Below are 18,138 nucleotides of genomic sequence, written 5' to 3'. Positions count from 1 at the left end.
TCCAGTCCATCTTAAAGGTATTCAAATTGTGACAATATGGTTCTGTTCCACTGTGGTGTGTTTTTTTTCCTTTTCTTTCTTGTGTTCTTGGTGCAGTGGTGTTTGCAGGGTTGAACCTGCCCCAGTGTTCGTTGCTTGGTCTCTTGCCCATTCTTGATTAAATCAAGCTGAGCATTCCTATGAAAACTAGAGGAAGAGGTGGGCTGCCTGCCAAACCTGCAGTAGTGACACTGTTCAAGGCAGGTCACAAAACCTCTTTTCCCCCAAACAAAACAGCCATCTCATCTTTTTGAGCACAATGCCTTGATCTGATAAACTGCAGATTAATTAAAGAGAGGGGAGGATAATGTAGCCTTGTGCATACAGTACTAGTGCTTTGGTATTACATAAATGTAGAGTGGAAACACATATACTTCCAACTGAAAATTTGCTGCAGTTGGGATATTGGTGCTGTCTGTTTTCATACTTTCGTAGGATGAAATGGGAAATTGTTGTTCCAAGTGGTAAGCAGTTTAAGCTTTAAGAAAGTAAGGATTGTTTCTAGTTGCAAAGAGTTCAGTAGTAGTTTGTTATTTTAAACATGATGTATTTACCAAAAGAAGGAAAAGAGAAGCTTTATTTTAAATAACATTTCTGGGCATCGTCTACATCCTGTGGTAGTTTTTTTCATTCGTCACTTGCACAATTTACAACTGGAACACACATATAGCCAGCTCATCTATTGACTTTGGCCCATCCCCACCTCCCTGTATAAAACTGTCAATGGGGAAATGGTGACTCAGCAAAAGAGCAGGAAATGAGAATGCTGGTTCCTATCACTAGAATGTTAATCTATGGAAAAGGAGAACTGTTTAATTTCAACTGTTTTCCTAACCTCCTCATTTACATTTACCTGGACTATTCCACTTGTGCAACTATCAGCTGTCTGGACAACAAGCAATTGTAGCGTCTGGTTTCCAAAATGTGTGCTGTCAAATGTGCTTCTGATTAGGTGACTTAATTACAGCTGTGAAAACAATGTTGATTTAAACTTCGTAAATCCAGAGCATTTTAGTTCCTATGAGCTAACCTTGATACAGCACCACCATTTAAAAATGGGAACCTCTGAGTTGAATTTGAGTTTAAGCCACGTTGCCAGGAACAGGTTTAAGCTCCATCTAACCTGCAATGTATCAGGCATGGGAATGCTTAATACTGACAATTGTGCGCAGAATGGAAAAATGATTCCTTTGCTACCATTAAAATCCCTCCCCTAATCAAATGAAAGTTCACTAAAAATATAAATTACGTTAAAAGTGTTATACCTAGAGAATTATCTCTCCATTTAAGATGAAGACTTTTGCAAGGCTTTAATTTCACAGCTTGGCTCTTCCAAACTGTATTTAAGTCCATTAGTGATAGTTTGACTATTCCAAAAATATTAAAGAGTTTCAAATTAGTTACTTAGTGATCAAGTATATTCTAACATATTGTTTAAAAAGTGCCTTAAAAAAATGAAAATTCCCTAATGGTTCCATATAAATAAAGTGTATGATATAGAGTGCTACAAATGGAACTTCCAAAGTTGGACACTGGTCAAGAAGTGGATTGGTTAACCTGAACTACCTCTTGATAGGTCAGTGCAATTAACCTATGTATTGCCTAGCCTGGACTAAGGACAGTTTCTGTTCCTGACTACTGCCCCAGTCTCACGAACTTGACTGAGTTTTTTGAAGAAGTAACAAAGAGGATTGATGAGGGCAGAGTGGTGGATGTGATCCAGATGGACTTCAGTAAGGCATTTGCCAAGATTCCTCATGGGAGACTGGTTAGCAAGGTTATATCTCATGGATTACAGGGAGAATTAGCCATTTCGATACAGAACTTGCTCGATGGTTGAAGACAGAGTGTGGTGTGGAGGGTTGCTCTTCAGACTGGAGGCCTGTGACCTGTGGAGTGCCATATGGATCGGTGCTGGGTCCTTTACTTTTTGTCATTTATATAAATGACAAGATATCCTAACTTAATCTAGTCCCATTTGCCAGCAATTGGCTCATATCCCTCTAAAACCTTCCTATTCATATACCCATCCAGATGCCTTTTAAATGCTGTAACTGAACCAGCCTCCACCACTTCCTCTGGTAGCACATTCCATACACGCACCACCCTCTGCGTGAAAAAGTTGCCCCTTAAGTCCCTTTTATATCTGCGAACATAGGAGGTATAGTTAGTAGGTTTGCAGATGAAACCAAAATTGGAGGTATGGTGGACAGCGAAGAAGGTTACGTCAGTGTACAATGGGATCTTGATCAGATGGGCCAATGGACTGAGGAGTGGCTGATGGAGTTTAATTTAGATAAATGTGAGGTGCTGCATTTTGGAAAAGCAAATCAAAGCAGGGCTTATAAACTTAATGGTAAGGTCCAAGGGAGTGTTGCTGAACAAAGACACCTTGGAGTGCAGCTTCATAGTTCCTTGAAAGTGGAGACACAGGTAGATAGGATAGTGAAGAAGGCGTTTAGTATGCTTTCCTTTATTGGTCAGAGCATTGAGTATAAGAGTTGGGAGGTCATGTTGCGGTTGTACAGGACATTGATTAGGCCACTTTTGGAATATTGCATGCAATTCTGGTCTCCTTCCTATTTGGAAGGATGTTGTGAAACTTGAAAGGGTTCAGAAAAGATTTACAAGGGTGTTGCCAGGGTTGGAGGATTTGAGTTATAGGGAGAAGCTGAACAGGCTGGGGCTATTTTCCCTGGAGCGTTAGAGGCTGAGGAGTGATCTTATAGACATTTATAAAATCATGAGGGGTATGGATAGGATAAATAGACAAGGTCTTTTCCATGTGGTGGGGGAGTCCAGAACTAGAGGGCATAGGTTTAGGGTGAGAGGGGAAAGATATAAAAGGGACTTAAGGGGCAACTTTTTCACGCTGAGGGTGGTGCGTGTATGAAATGAGCTGCCAGAGGAAGTGGTGGAGGCTGGTTCAATTACAGCATTTAAAAGGTATCTGGATGGGTATATGAATAGGAAGGTTTTAGAGGGATCTGAGCCAAGTGCTGGCGAATGGCACTAGATTAAGTTAGAATATCTTGTTGGCATGGACAAGTTGGATCGAACGGTCTCTTTCCATGCTACACATCTCTATGACTCTAATCACTGCTGGAAAGAGTGGTAGACATTGTTTACTTGGACTTTGTTAAAGTCTTTGGCAAGGTTCGACATGTCATCTAATTAGTAAAGTTAGATCACTTGGGATTCAGGGTGAGCTTGCCAATTAGATATAAAATTGGCTTTATGGTAGGAGACAGAAGATCGTGGTAGAGTGTTGCTTTTTGGATTGGATCAGCTTTGTTCCACAGGGACCAGTACTTGGTCCACTTTTTTTTACATTTCTATAAATGATTTGGATGAATATCAGAGGTATGGTTCGTAAGTTTGCAGATGTCACCAAAGTTGGTGGTATAGTGGACAGTGAAGAAGGTTATCTAAGATTAGAAAGATATACTGATTGCTTGTCAATGAGCTGAGGAGTGATAGTTGGAGTTTAATTTGGATAAAGGTGAGTATTGTATTTTGGTAATACAATCAAGGGCAAGACTTACGCAATTAATGTTAGGGCCCTGGGTAGCGTCATGGAACAGAGAGATATAGCGGTTCGGGTGCATAATTCTTTGACGTTTGCGTCACAGCTAGACAGGATGATTTAAAAGGTGTGTAGCATGCTGGTCTTCATGGCTCAAACCTTTGAGTTATTGGAGTTGGGACATCATGTTGAGGTTGTATAGGACATTGGTGAGTCCTCTTCTGGAGTATTTTGTGCAGTTGTGGTCATCTTGTTAATGAAGGATATTATTAACCTGGAGAGGGTTCAGAAACGATTTACCAGGATGTTGCCTGGAATGGAGGTTTTGAGATACAAAAATAGATTGGAAAGTCTAGGATTTTTTTTACTGGAGCGTAAGAGATTGAGAGGTGACCATATTGAGGATTTTAAAATCATGAGGGGCATAGGTAAGATGAATAACAATGGTCTTTTCCTTTGGGTGGGGGAGTTTAAAATTAAGCGGTATAATTTTAAGATGAGAGGAGAAAGATTTAGAAAGGAAATAAGGGGTAACCTTTTTACACAGAGAGTGGGTCGTGTGTGGAATGAACTGCCAGAGGAAGTAGTGGATGTATATACAGTTACAACATTTAAAAACATTTGGAGAAGTCCATGAATAGGAAAGGTTTGAAGGTATATGGGCCAAGTGTTGTGGGCATGTGGGGCTAGTTTAGTTTGGCAACATGGTTGGTGTGGACTGGTTGGATTGAAGGATCTGTTTCCATGATCTATGACTCTGTATGTAAAGTGACCTAAGCTAATGTGATTAGATTTCAGTACAATACTTGTTACAGTCAATTAGTCACTTGATATGTGCTGTCAAGAGTCACCAAGAACAATGGGTACTTTGCTGAGATTGCAAGTGTTCACGGACCGTACTACCGTATCTCCCAATATCTTTGGGACAAAATGGAAGAACATTTTAAGAAAAAGCAAGGAAATGCTACAAGCTGTGGTACTTCCCAAAATTGTAAACGCGTACATTTGTTTTCAAGATTGTCCAGTTCTAAATTTCTAATCAACAATTTTGCTTCAAAGTGCCAGATCAAATAACTGGTGAGTGTTTGACCAGACTTTGTCTTAATTTTACAATTGTCTTTCAGATGCTTTAATGATGTTTAGCACTATCAGTGCAGTTAAGCTTTTGCCATGACCTTCTATATCCCACTGGATTCAGTCAGTGGTATTTTGCAGGGCTAAAGGTGAATTTTTAATCTGAGTCCTAATTATAAATTGGTTTAACTGCTTATGAATTAACAATCTGCTTAATAACTGTATTAAGGTAATCAATCCCTTGAGTTTTTTGAAGACATAAATTATAATCTAAAAGCACTTAAGGTTTTTATTTTACCCCAAATTTATAATGTTTGCTTATGTTTGATTAGAAAGTGAATTATTTGACAGATTTACATTGTAGTGTCATTTTGTATTAGATAAGATTTTTAGAGAATGAAAAGAAAGCGATTTGTATAGGGCCCATACTTTTCTATTCACCACAAGCAAACAGAAGTAAGGTAGTTAAACTTCTTGCTTTTCGTGAACAGTCAGAGGCCAGATGAGCGCCTTGCACCTTGACCACCTATTATGAAGCTCTTTGCTGCAATGTCATGTGAAAGCGAGTTAATTGGGTGAAGCTGTAGAGCATGTTAGGGGCATGGTAAAGGGTTGCTAGCTGACAGTTGAATGTCAGTGAGAGCCAGTCAAGTGTGTCTGAGGAGACAGAGGCCTGTCACAAAGTTCATATGGACTACAGCACTGTTAGAGAGCTGAAATGTGGGTTAGTGTCAGACTCTAGCATTATTGCATGCAGACACCTCAGCTTTCATGCTGTATATGTCAACTATTGTTACTCTTATTTCTGTTCTTCAAAGTTCTGGCATTCAAATGATTGGACAAAGCATTTCAGTGTTCCTTATATCAGTGGAATGCGATCATATGACATTCAGGAGATTATGAAAAGGGATTTGTGTGAAAAATAAATAATTTCTCCACTTGTTACATTTTGAAACTTGGAAATCAACTATGGATTCTTAAAAGATGTAATCTATTAATAAATTCTTGACATTGTCTTCGTATTGTATATTTTAGTACCTCCAATGCAATATAAATGCAGCAAAATACATACCAAGTTATTTATTTGTACAATTTTAGATTTAGTGAGAAATGACCTGATTAGTTGCTAATTTGTTTAAACAACTATCTCCATTGGTATTATTAATTACATTTTGCTAAGGTAATATGTACTATAAAATTTTAATAGGCAGGTTGATGGGAAAAAAATTCTAAACTACATTGTTACATAAGGTAATTGAGTCAGACAAAACAATTGAATGTACTTAATACATTCTGGGTTTAAGTGATGTACAACATTTGTGTTACCTACTCAACTATTTAGACTGACTAGAAGTAGCTGTTTCTGGTGATGTAAACTTCTAGGAGTAAATTATTTTCTTACACCACCAAACCAGTAACTAAATCTTTTCAGTGAAAGAAAATGCACACAATTTAATATTAAAACAGGACCAAATAGGGAAGTATTTTCTCCTCTTGAAATGACCCAATGATTCACTATGCAAGATATTAGTTATATTCAACCATTCCTTTAAATTAAATATTTGACTAATAATTCTAATTTTACAAAATCCACCATTAAATAAAAAGATTGCGCTGGATGAAATGCAAATTTGTGGACAGAGATTTATAATATCAAATAGGATATTAGTTGATTCCACCAAATTGACAAATTAAGTTTAAAAATGCATTCCTCTTTTTTAATTTACATTTTAAAATACAGGAAATTTATTTCAACTCATTATACAGTACTTAAAGTGATAAGCCATCGAGCTTTAAAAAAGTTTGAATTTTGAAGTTCAGTGAATTACAGATAGCTACAAGCTATAAAATAGCATAATATTAAAAATCTACATGAAAAGGACTTTTAAAAAGATTTACAAATCTAATAACATTTTAATGACCCAAGTAGTAACATACTAAGTCAGTATTTCACCAAGGCTAATAATGTAAAGAGAATTTCTGTTTTACAAGGCAATGTTATGATCTAAACTGCGCTGCAGCTTGCTACAGTACAAAGATTCCCCTTCCCTAAATGTGATTTTGTTTTTAAAAAAAAAACTTTTATTTCAATTTGCCACATTATTGGGTTTGATCTCATTGACATATACCTACATTAGTGTACAGTCTAATCTAATTGAATATGTATTAACTTATTTTCTAATTTTAACATTTCTTTTTGTCAATTGAGAAATAAACTATTTGTTCAACAATGTAGTCATCCTGTTTTTGAGACCACTATAAAAGGGACTTTCCTCTCATCTACCAGTTCAAGAGTTGCTTGCAAACAAGTTTACTTCATCCAGATAGGTGAATTTGATCTTTGACAGTAGGATTACAATTGGCGATAGAAAATTAGCTGTCCATTATCTGCCAATGGAAAAGAAATCTGGGTGAAATGTAAAATGGCTATCATCAATTTCCTCTCCAATGTCAAGAACCAATTTCACCCAAAATCTCTTGTAATGGCGACTAAGGGCTCTGCTGGGAATTTCAGTATCTATTCCTAAATAACTTGTACCATTTGCTCAAATATACAGTTAATTGTGTTCCCAGTTTAATGTTTCCACTTGGTAATTTGTGAATAGAAAATTTTGCATGGTGTGTTTAATGAATATTTTTGTTTAAGACTATGATTTAGATTCAATTTAGGATCATTTGTATTATTGTCCTATCTGACCTGAGGATGCTTCATAATATGCCTTGCTGCAAAGTGCAAGATATTGTTTCCAGTAACATTCATTTTGCTCTCTTAACAAATAAACAAATCTTACAGTATGATAATTCCTTTAAAATTCATAGTGAATTTTGGTTTTACAACAAAAAATGAATTACAGCATTTTTCCAACAATTTTGAATTAGATCACATCAGTTTTGAATAAATTTGTGCTTTAATTAAAGTTTTATATCTTGTATTTTTACAGTAATCTCACTGAAATGCTAAAAACAATTAAATATTTATGAGAAAGAACGTTATAAAAGACTTATGAATTTCTGGAATGATCAGCTTTTTGGTGTTAAATCTATGATCAGAGATAGGAAAATTAGTACCATGAGAAACACAATGTATTTATTTTTACATTTTTATAGACTAAATTTTGTAACTGCGGTTAAATGTAATTACTGTTGATCCTGTTACAAAGCTGACTCAAACTTTAGTTTGTTTCAAAAACTTGTTTGCTTTTATGTGATTGTGAGTAGTATAGAATCAGTTGGCATGAGGACATTGCTTAATGATATAATTCTCCAATTAGTCTAAATAGTGGTAACATCATTTCTTGCTGTTTGCATCACAACTTGATGTGGTGGTTAGTCTGATAACATAATTTATGGTAAAATTAGCTGAACTCCTGTAAAAAGACTAATCTTACATTCAAGAAGTTTCAATATTACAATTTACAGATTACTATACAGAATGAAATTTTAAAATATATAACTCTGTTTTACTCATTTAGTAATTCATATCAAGAGATATTTGATTATTCTGCGATGGAAAACCTCCAATCATTAGTTTTTAAGCCATGGTTACAGCTGTCCATTCCTGATTAAAGAATTACACAGAGATAAACATTTTTACATGAATTCTAGTTGGAAAATGAGGAAACAAGTGCAGAATGAGCAGACAATAGAAATGTTCAAAAATATGTCATTAATTATAGAAAAGAAGTAAAAGGTTTCAAGATTTTAGATTTTAATTCTTATATGGATGTTTACCATTTCACGGTAAATTACACCGATTAACTTTTAATTTTATTTAAAATTTGCAAGTTGAGGCTCTCACAACTTCATTTTAACTTGGAATACAAAATGTGTTGAAAATGTTAGAGCTATCGAGACTAAACCATAAATCCTGGCATAATGTAAACCATGAAAAGAAGTTTAACATTGTTTTCAACCTTGTTCCTAGTGAAGAATCTGGTTTAGCAATTAGTAGCTGAAAAAGTTTAAAGTGAATTCTAAATCATCTATTGCTCACTTTGACATGATGGGAATTGTTAACTGGCATTCAGAAACATTGTTGTGTCTGACAATGGAAATGCTTGTGGAAAGAAGGATGCCTGATCTGAATAATTATTGCCAGCAAATGTAGACAGTACTGTCTGTACAAATCGTTATGGCCTCTCCACTTACCATGTCATAGTCCCAGAGGGGCAGAAAGGATCACATTACATGTATGATTATGAAGAATTCTGCTGAGTTGAATCGTCAAATGATTTGGACTTAAATATCTATGTGGATTCATCATGGCGAAGTGAATAGATAAGCCTGACTTGTAATACAAGTTGTTTAAGATACCTTATGTAGCCTAATGCGAAGAATGCATTTCATTTCTACATGTAATAATGTACTCTTAAACAAAATGTTACCTGCACAAATCTGTCTCAGAGACAAATCAGATCTAAATAAATTTGACAAGTTATCTTGAGCTAAGATGTGCATGTAATCAACCCCTTTCACTAATGCAGAGAATGCTTTTCACTGATGGTAAATGGTCCAATTTCTCTTTTCTTGTTGTTCAATGTGAAAAGAATGTTCTGACAGTAAAATGCAATTCAAAACTTGTTCAATGAAGGAAATGGAACTTTAGTGCTGTGATAAAGGAGAAGGAACAGAATTGTTTAAAAACATTTAAATCAAGTTGAGAAATCGAAAAGAAAACCAGATATATTTAAAAGTGACTTGTTTTTTGAATTATTTGCACTTGTATTTACTTAGAAAAACCTAGATTATATCTGGAAAATTTTCAGTACACATAATAATGTCAAGCTCATTGATCTTGTCATAATAGAGAAGTACTATATGCCAGAATGGTTGAAAATGTATATGAGTATATCCGTAGTAATATGTGGAGATCTGAAATTGTACTTTTATGTTTGTACTTCCTTTGTTCAGCTTAACGTCTTCCATTTTACACAGTGGGAGAAAAGTCTTGGAACTTATTTTTCTAGAGCCCAAAGTAACTGTTTCTGTAGAGACCAAATTGTACCACTTGGAAAAGTACCAGGGAATATTTTCGTAATCTAATAAGTATTGAACTCTCACAATTGGAATGGATATAATTCTTTTGGTAAGGAGAAACAAACTTTGTAAAGAGGTTTTGGTGTAATTTTACAGATGTAAGGAGATGTTACTGAAAACAGCATAATTAAAATCCTTCTTATTTATTAATCTTGTATTAAAATGTTTTCATTTGCACTGACGGCAGTCTGACCGGATAGAGTGATCTGAGCATAAATTTTCTGTGAAAAGGGAATGTGTACTGAATGCTCCTCTGCAAAGTTTGTAGAAATTATATTCCTTGGAAAAATTCCTGCCAACAGATGGAGAACCATTCCCCTTTAACTCTGAATAATGCCTCCCAGCATTTTACCTTGATGTCTTCTGTTGGGGAAGTTTCATTTATCACATACAGAAGCTCTAAATCTATTTGGAAACGGTTCAATGCAGGTTAAAACTCTTTTTTTCCCTTTCAACTGTTGCAGATGCTGCTTCTTTATTCATTGGCCAAAACCAGAATAAATCTGGTTTAGGTAGCCTTATTGGGAATCTATTCAAAAATGTTATTTAGAAGGCACATTTAATAATATTTGTACATTAAATAGAGAATCTAAAGCTGGAGTACATTTGCTTGATGATTTTCCTGCTGTGGGAGTGAAATTTTGCAGGAGGTGCAGCAGAAATCTAATTTTATACTGCAGTTATACTAGTGTATTGAGAGATTTATAAGGAATTCACACCCCATGTATATTATCATCAGAGACTTGATCATAACATTGTCATGGCGAACATCAGTCAGATAGACTTTCGTTTTACCTCTTTCCCACTATTGTAAATTATATATAGGATATGGATTCAGAGAGTTTTGAAAGCCAATAGATATAGTTCTTGCTTTGGAAAATCAGTGTTTATTGTAGCAGGTTTTTAGTTTATAAAGCATTCTAGTCACTTTCTGTGCTTGCATTTTCTTATTGTTTTATAAATGACCTAACGTTGTACAGAATTGTTAATATACCTTTTTATACCAGTTTCAATGGGAAGGATAGATTTGCATAGCAGAAAGCAAGCATCTAGATTTGTAATTGCACCATTTATACAAATTGTTTAAATCTTTTATGTGTTTCCTCTTCCTTCTCTTTCACCATCTCTCTCTCCATCCCCACATTTCCTTCCCCCTGCCTTCCCACATGCCCCGTTTTCCTCTTAATGCAGTCCATCGGAACCCATTTCGATCAACTATACGCTTGCCATTCACAAACAATCTTGTCACAAGAGAAGAGAAGCCAGGAATTTGGCCCCTTGCAGCCAGAAATGGAGAGTTCACACAGTTTTCTGAGGGACACCCCACAGAAAAATAGACCACGTTCCCAATCTTCATCCTCTCTCCATGTTAGTCAATCCACTGGATCCTTGAAAACAGAACACGATTGTTTCCATAGTACATTTAGATTACAATTGTAAAGTCTATTTTTTTTTGCAGTTGTCTGAATTAAGTAAACACCAGCTCTTTTGATATGAGGGCAATTATAAGCAAACCTGCATTCATGTTAGAGTAATTGATTGAAAACCTTTTTTGAGCGTGTATGTGTGGTTAAACAGATCATCTCTTATTTATGTTTAATTTTCATTTTATTATTGAATAGCTATATTTTAAATGCAAAAAAGTGACACATTTTAAGTAATTTTGCATAGGCTTAAAATCAATAAGCCATTTCAGTCTCTATCTATCAAAGTTTTTTTATACATGTCTGTTTCAAAGTAGGATGCAGCACTTTAATAGGATCACTAAAGCTATTTGAAATGTATACCAATGATTCCTGTCATTTCATGGCAGCCCTGCCATGGTTCACTGAGCCCCCTCTTCTCTCTTGTCAACTGAACTGAAGACAAGCATTTAGTTGCAAACTTTAAACAGGTTGTGCAGAGCAGAGATGATGTGACTGGTTTTTCTCAGCACAATAATGTCACTCCTGGTCAATGTGAGAAGGTCAGATTGCCTCTCACTGAGCTACATGATGATAGCATTGCCTAGTTGAACGTACGGAGTTAACTGTTGGATCTAGTCCCCACAGACCCTCAATCTCATCCCTTTATCGGTTATTGTCTGATAAGAAAAGGTGAAACAACTGTACTGAGAGGAATGGGGATGACATGTTTATGTACTGTGCAAGGTCAGTTCCTGAATGAGTGTCACTGTTGTAACTAATCCATTTAATATGTTCACAGACTTTTTGACGTAATTGCTACTTTGGCCTTTGTGGCACATAGAAACTGGCTTAGTATCCTGGAACCATTGCAGTTAAGATAATCACACTGACCCCGAGTCATGCTCCAGATGCTGACTGGCACTGCAGAACTCTGATTTTGCATTTAGGCACTTCAGTACCAGATGTGGAGTAAAACCGTGTCACTGGATTCACCTTGTTTCATAACAAACATGTACAGATTGCCATTCATTTTTATTGAAGTGATAGAGTTTACCTCTTAATTTAACCTATCCATTTCTTAAAGGGAATATATTGGAGCATCAAAATGGAAATGGGAGCAAATCTAAATGGTGGATGATTAAATAAAGAAGAAAAACATAGAAACAAGAATTTTCGAATCTCATAGTTGATTAACCCCTACTCCACACAACCCCTGTTCTCTTTCCCCACCACCAAAAAACAACACAAGCATCATTTTGGAACTGTAGCTTTTGCCCTGCATTTTCTGCTTTGTAACACACACAAGTAAAAGGCTCATGTCAGGCCAAGATGTCAGGGAGTTGACATGAAGCCCCTGTGACATTTCAGCTCGAAAGAGCAAGTGTCTTGCAACCAACTGGTCAAATATCAAATAATAGGTCAGGCAGGAAGGAACTGAGTGCTAACCACAAGGCAGGTTCTGGCAACATCTTTGACAAGCCTTTAGGTGCTTGCAATTTATGAAGTGATATTCATTTGGTAATCAGTATATAGTCCCTTGTTTAATGGGTTACTTTTATTGGTTAATGTCTTTAACCCCATAGGTGCAAGCATTACTTTCTCTGGAATTCTATGAAGAATTTGTAAGATTTCTTTAAAAACTGAACAATTGAGTCACACAGTGCTCTTTTACACAGTCACTGAGAGCACCATGAAATTAAATCAGTTTTTGATTTTTGGAACAGTCATTCTTTTATAAAAGTCTTCTCATTGAAACAATACAATATTCTTTATTAAATTATTGAAATATCATGAAGCATGTTTTATGCAAACTATTTGCCTGCAGTTTGAAACATGTTTGATCATCAAGAAAAAAAGTGGCTGTGCAGTAAAACTACTAAAATGAGGTACAATTTTCTCCCCTGGAGGTGGCAACAAGGGGAAATAATTGCACAAGTTGGCTTTGAAAGGATAATTACTCCCTTGTCCCCTTTATCAGTTAAAGGGCAAAAAGGTTCATTAGGGATCCTCTCAATTCGCCAGCAATTCGTCTGCTAAAAAGCTCAGTTAGCTGCCACTTAGAGCCATGCCACCTCCCTGATTATCTATAGCTAGCAAGGGAGAAAGCCAAACTGGGGACTCAGTTTGGCCGAATCTGGGGTGAAAGGAGGCACAGATAAAGGACAAGTGTGTGACCATTACCTCTAACCCTCACTGTGAAAAGCACAAATGTATCCTCTGAAGAGTAGGACTTGACGAATAGTATTTAGGACCCAGAAGCTGCAGATCTACGCTTGCCCAATAGTTTCTGGCTGGCCAGAGACCACTGTTGAGGCTTATGAATTAACAAATGGGCTAACTCAGAATTACTTTAAGTTTACATTTTGGTTCAATATCCAGATCTAGCAAGTAGAATTTGACAATAAAATAGTATAGGCAGCATTTCCTGTTTCCCAAAATAAATCATTGACTCGTACATGATAATCATACTGAAACCTGTTTATTTACTGGATTTCTAATTATTGTATTAAAATCTAAAAACTTCCTCACAAGTTGTTTTTGATTTAATTTCTAGAATCTGCATTTATCTTCCTTTTTCATGCAGTGATTGATTTAGTTGATTTTCTTTATCTGTGTAAATATGTAATTATATACTTTGTTTGCTATCATCAATGATGGTTGAAATGTGCTGAATGTTTTATTTTATTTATTAAAAAATTCATGTTGCTATCCATAGAAAATTCATGTTATATGTTTTATTGAAGCAGTGAATTATTTTATCATATGTCTGGTATTCTAAATTTGGTGCTGATATTTGCGAATCTTTGTCATTTTTATATATTTTTGTGTATCAGCAGTCCCTAACAACAGGGTAGCAGATTGACTAACAATGAACAAGTTGGTAATACTGTTTTACCATTTTAACTCAACCCATCATTTTGGATTGAAACTATAAAAAATCAAATCATATTCTCAGCACAAAATCTTTGGGAGCAATTCCTGTCTTCAACTTTAAATTGACTAGCCTTGCTTTAAGCCCTCAACTGCACCTATTGATCAAATAGCATTCAATTTGCCAGCCTGTTCTTGTTCACATAATTATTCTGAACTTAGGAGGATAGAATTGTGTGAAATTTAAACTTAAAGAGATAAAGATAATTAACATGGTGGGGGTCACTATAAAGAAGAGTATTTAAAGATATCTTATCCTATCAGCAAATGTTTCCAAGGCTGAATGGACATGTGATCAAGCTGATCACAACTGCCATCTTGAGGAACCCTTGAGGTGTAAGTGTTCAGCTGCAGGTAAATTAAAACACTGCTCCCCCTCTTTGGCTGGTGGTGCTGTGTGAGTCACAGGATCTTTCCCTCCGCAGTTGAATTTTGACACAGTCGGTAGAGGTTCTGTACAAGAGCAGCTCACCAATTTGGCCAAGGTATCCTTCCTTGCATATTTATTAGGCCGACATAACCATTATATAAGATCCATTAATATTTCAATGTGGGACTTAGGAAAGATAGAAAATTTGAGTTCATTGTCAACTATTCAGATTTTGACCAAAAATTGGAAATCCTCTCTGTTCTGGTATGCAAGTTCAGGAAGGATGACCCAATATAAGGTTGGTTGTTAATTTTGAAGCAAAATCCAGATTTTGATGTGACGTTGATCAGCACATGCTAATTTAATGCTTTGAAATGTAAGAACATCAGAATTTGTTTAACTTCGCTTCACATCTTTAGTGGCATTTAGTGTATGATGGCAGATGTGTGTGTGTGTAGTTTTTTATATACATTTACACACATACATAGTAAATTTCCCAACATATTCTTCATAATGAGTCAGAGGTTGTTTTCATTTTGCCATGTCAATTTAATTTAAGGTGATTGAGTCAAGGTTTTATTGGTGCATTATTGGAGCATATTTGTTTGGAATTTAAATTAGTAACCTTAATAATTGTTAAATGTTTGATTAACTACTCTCTCTTTGTCTTCTCTTTTAATCCTCCAAGTTTCATTTTTGTGTGTTACACAGAATTGCTTGCCCTACCAGTTGTTTACCTATTAGGCCCTTCAGCGGAGCAAAAGTCTGATATTGTGCTGTTAATCTGACAGAAAGCCGATGTAAACATAACACTTACATCTCAGTTTCCATTTGTCTGAAATGTCCAGTTAGTCATTCTGCTGGAAACAATGGTTTTAAAAAGATGACAAATCAGAGCTTGAACCTTTCATAATATTACCTTGACCATGAAAGAACATGTGGAAACGTCATAGTGGACGAGGAGGTAAATGAGCCGCAGGGTGGGCTAAAAATTGATGAAAAGGAGATTTTCTATTATTCATTCATAGCTCGTGGGTGTCACTGATGGCCAGCATTTATTATCTAGTCCTACTTGCCCTTGAGAAGGTGGTGGTGAGTTTCCTTCTTGAATTGCTGCAGTCCACATGCTGTTGGTTAACTCACAATGGCCTTAGAGAAGGAATTCCAGGATTTTGACCTATTGACAGAAGAAATGCTGATATATTTCCAAGCCAGGCTGGTGAGTGGCTTGGAGTGGAGCTTGTGGGTCGTGGTGTTCCCCTGTATCCATGTCCCTTGTCCTTCTAGATGAAAGTGGTTGCAAGTTTGGAAATTGCTGTCTGAGTATCTCTGGTGAATTCATGCAGTGCATCTTGTAGATAGTACGCTGCTGCTACTGAGTGTACTGCTGCTACTGATGGAGCGAGTGGATGTTTATGGATATGGTGCAAATCAAGCAGCTGCTTTGTCCTGGATGGTGTCGAGCTTCTTTGAGTGTTGTTGGGGCTGCACCCATGCAGGAATGTGGGGCTCATTCCATCACACTCCTGGCTTGTTCCTTCCACATAGTGGACAGGCTTTGAGGAGTCAGGAGGTGAGTTATTTGCTGCAGTATTCCTGCTCTTGTAACCACTGTGTTTATGTGGTGAGTCCAGTTGAGTTTCTGGTCAATGGTAATCCCCAAAATGTTGATACCTGGGGATTTGTGATGGCAACATCATTGAATGTCAAGGGGTAATGATTAAATTATCTCTTATTGGAAATGGTCATTGCCTGGTATTTGTGCAGCACTTGTCAGCCCAAGCCTGAATATTATCCAGATCTTGTTACATATGAAACATGGACTGCTTTAGACTTGAGGAGTCATGAGTGGTGCTGAACATTATGCAATCATGGATGAACATCCCCACTTCGGACCTTATGACAGAGAGAAGGTCATTGAAACAGTTAAGATGATCAAACCTAGGATACTATCCTGAGAGACTCTTGGAGTGATGTCCTGGAGCTGATATGACTGACCTCCAAAAGCCACAGTCATCTTCCTATATGCCAGGTATGACTCTAACCAGCAGAGAGTTTGCCCCCTGATATCCATTGATTCCAGTTTTGCTAGGGTTCCTTGATGCCACACTCTGTTAAATGCAGTCTTAATGCCAAGATACTAGAAATATAGTCTGTTATTAAAATTATTAAGTCACTTTTGAAATGAATAAGATGCATCTGAGGAAAGCAATAATGCAAATTGCAGACTTACTGTGTTTAATCTTTAAACCTTAGATAAGGGATGGCACCAGGGGACTGGAGAAATACAAATATTATGCCCTTGCTCAAAGAACAGTATGTAAACCTGTCACTTTAACCTCTGTGGTGGGAATGGTTTTAGAAGTAATTCAAGGCAAAGTTTTAGAGCTTCAAGCAATCTGAATAGCTGTCCATTGTGCAATGCCACTGGGAGCAATGGCAGTGTTGCAATGCACCTAGTAGTATTCCAGGATCCCCGAGGGGCCATAGACCAGGATGAGACGTGGGTCATGAATTGGGGAGGTGAATGTAAGCTGCAAGGCATGGGGGTAATTCCACCAGATCCCAGGTAGAAAGGCTGAGTGCTTATTGAACAAGGGACTTGCTCCCTGTACCCCGTAGCTCACAAGTAAATATGCCAGAGTTCATATTTGGACCTTCCCACAAGTACTTGAATATTAGTGGCAATGGAATTAGACCTTGTCCACTCAGCATGGCAGGGCAGGAAGTGTGTCCCTAAACTTTCTTCAGGCTAGAGACAAGAAGTTTTATCCAACACCCTCCAGCTGAGTTAAATGTCCATCTGTCTCTAAACTCACCTTGGTGAGGGCCAGGCATCAGGCAGGCAGGCATTAAATTCAGTCCTGTGTTTTTCTCCTATATGGTCTGTCTTATGTGTGAACTGGATCAATAGTCTCCACATTAAGAATATGCCAATATTTCACTGAATGGATACCAAAATTCTTTCCTTCCCATCTGCCTGTAACTCATCCATTGAGTATGTGGACTTGGAACTCACTGTGGGAAGAAAAAATGGGCACAGATATCAGCATCTTGAATATGTTTCTGTCTTCAAAACATAGAGTATTTTGAGAACACTTGATATGGTCATTGCTAAGAGAATGTTTCCCCTTGTAGGCAAATCTAGAACCAGGGGCTACAGTGCAAAGGGTCTCTTTTGACTTGAGAGCAATTTCTTGTGTTTTTTGTATGGTGGAACCGGCTTGGGGGGCACAATATCTTGCATTACAGATCTATGATCAAACATGTTAGATTTTGAAAGTCATTCATTTAAACTAACTGCATGTAAAAGGCAAACTACTGTAACTTATTTGTTAGGAGTTGACCTCGGCATACAAACTGCATAATCTGTGTCAGTCACCTGATGCTAATGTCTTGAAGATTATTTTTATCTTTCCCCAAGTGCAAAATTCTTTGCGGGAAATAGCATTTGAATATCATCATTAAAAGAGTTCCTATGTTCACGAATTGGAAAAAGCTTTAGATGGATCTCAAAGTTTTTTAAACATGCAGACAATTCACTTACTGTGTTTCTTCCTTCGTATGATATCAGTGAAGTCATTGCTTTCATACTTGCAGCTTGCTCCCATCAGCAGATCAATACAAATTTTTATCCTACTTCCTTTTTCTCTGTCACTGAGATAGCATTAAGGTCATGCTTCATGCATAGTTGCACGGGATGGTGCCACTAATTTGGTCACAATAAATCACTAAGCCAGCATTATCAGCCCTCA

At 36.7% G+C, this 18,138-nt stretch overlaps 1 protein-coding gene and 1 long non-coding RNA gene across 8 annotated transcripts in view; one reads left to right on the top strand and one right to left on the bottom strand.

The window, feature by feature from the left end:
* ccdc171 (coiled-coil domain containing 171) overlaps positions 1–14,007 on the top strand; it is a 265,898-nt gene extending 251,891 nt beyond the window's left edge. For all 7 annotated transcript variants that reach the window (XM_087995453.1, XM_043717546.2, XM_043717537.2 and 4 more), the window contains one exon: positions 10,868–14,007. In XM_087995453.1, coding sequence (XP_087851579.1) covers positions 10,868–11,116 — 249 coding nt within the window. In that variant the 3' untranslated portion in view covers positions 11,117–14,007. The remainder of the gene's footprint in view (positions 1–10,867) is intronic.
* The window catches only part of LOC148151837 (uncharacterized), a 61,559-nt gene extending 44,164 nt beyond the window's left edge, over positions 1–17,395 (bottom strand). Inside the window, exon 1 of the long non-coding RNA XR_015759818.1 lies at positions 17,203–17,395. This is a non-coding gene — a long non-coding RNA (uncharacterized LOC148151837). The remainder of the gene's footprint in view (positions 1–17,202) is intronic.
* Positions 17,396–18,138: the final 743 nt, after the last annotated feature.

The sequence above is a fragment of the Chiloscyllium plagiosum genome, unplaced genomic scaffold (assembly GCF_037043375.1).
Source record: "Chiloscyllium plagiosum isolate Xiang-an unplaced genomic scaffold, Cpla_swu_hap1 HiC_scaffold_2, whole genome shotgun sequence".
Lineage (NCBI taxonomy): Eukaryota > Metazoa > Chordata > Chondrichthyes > Orectolobiformes > Hemiscylliidae > Chiloscyllium > Chiloscyllium plagiosum.
Note: the sequence above shows the minus strand (reverse complement) of the source record. Positions and strands in the feature narration are given on the sequence as shown.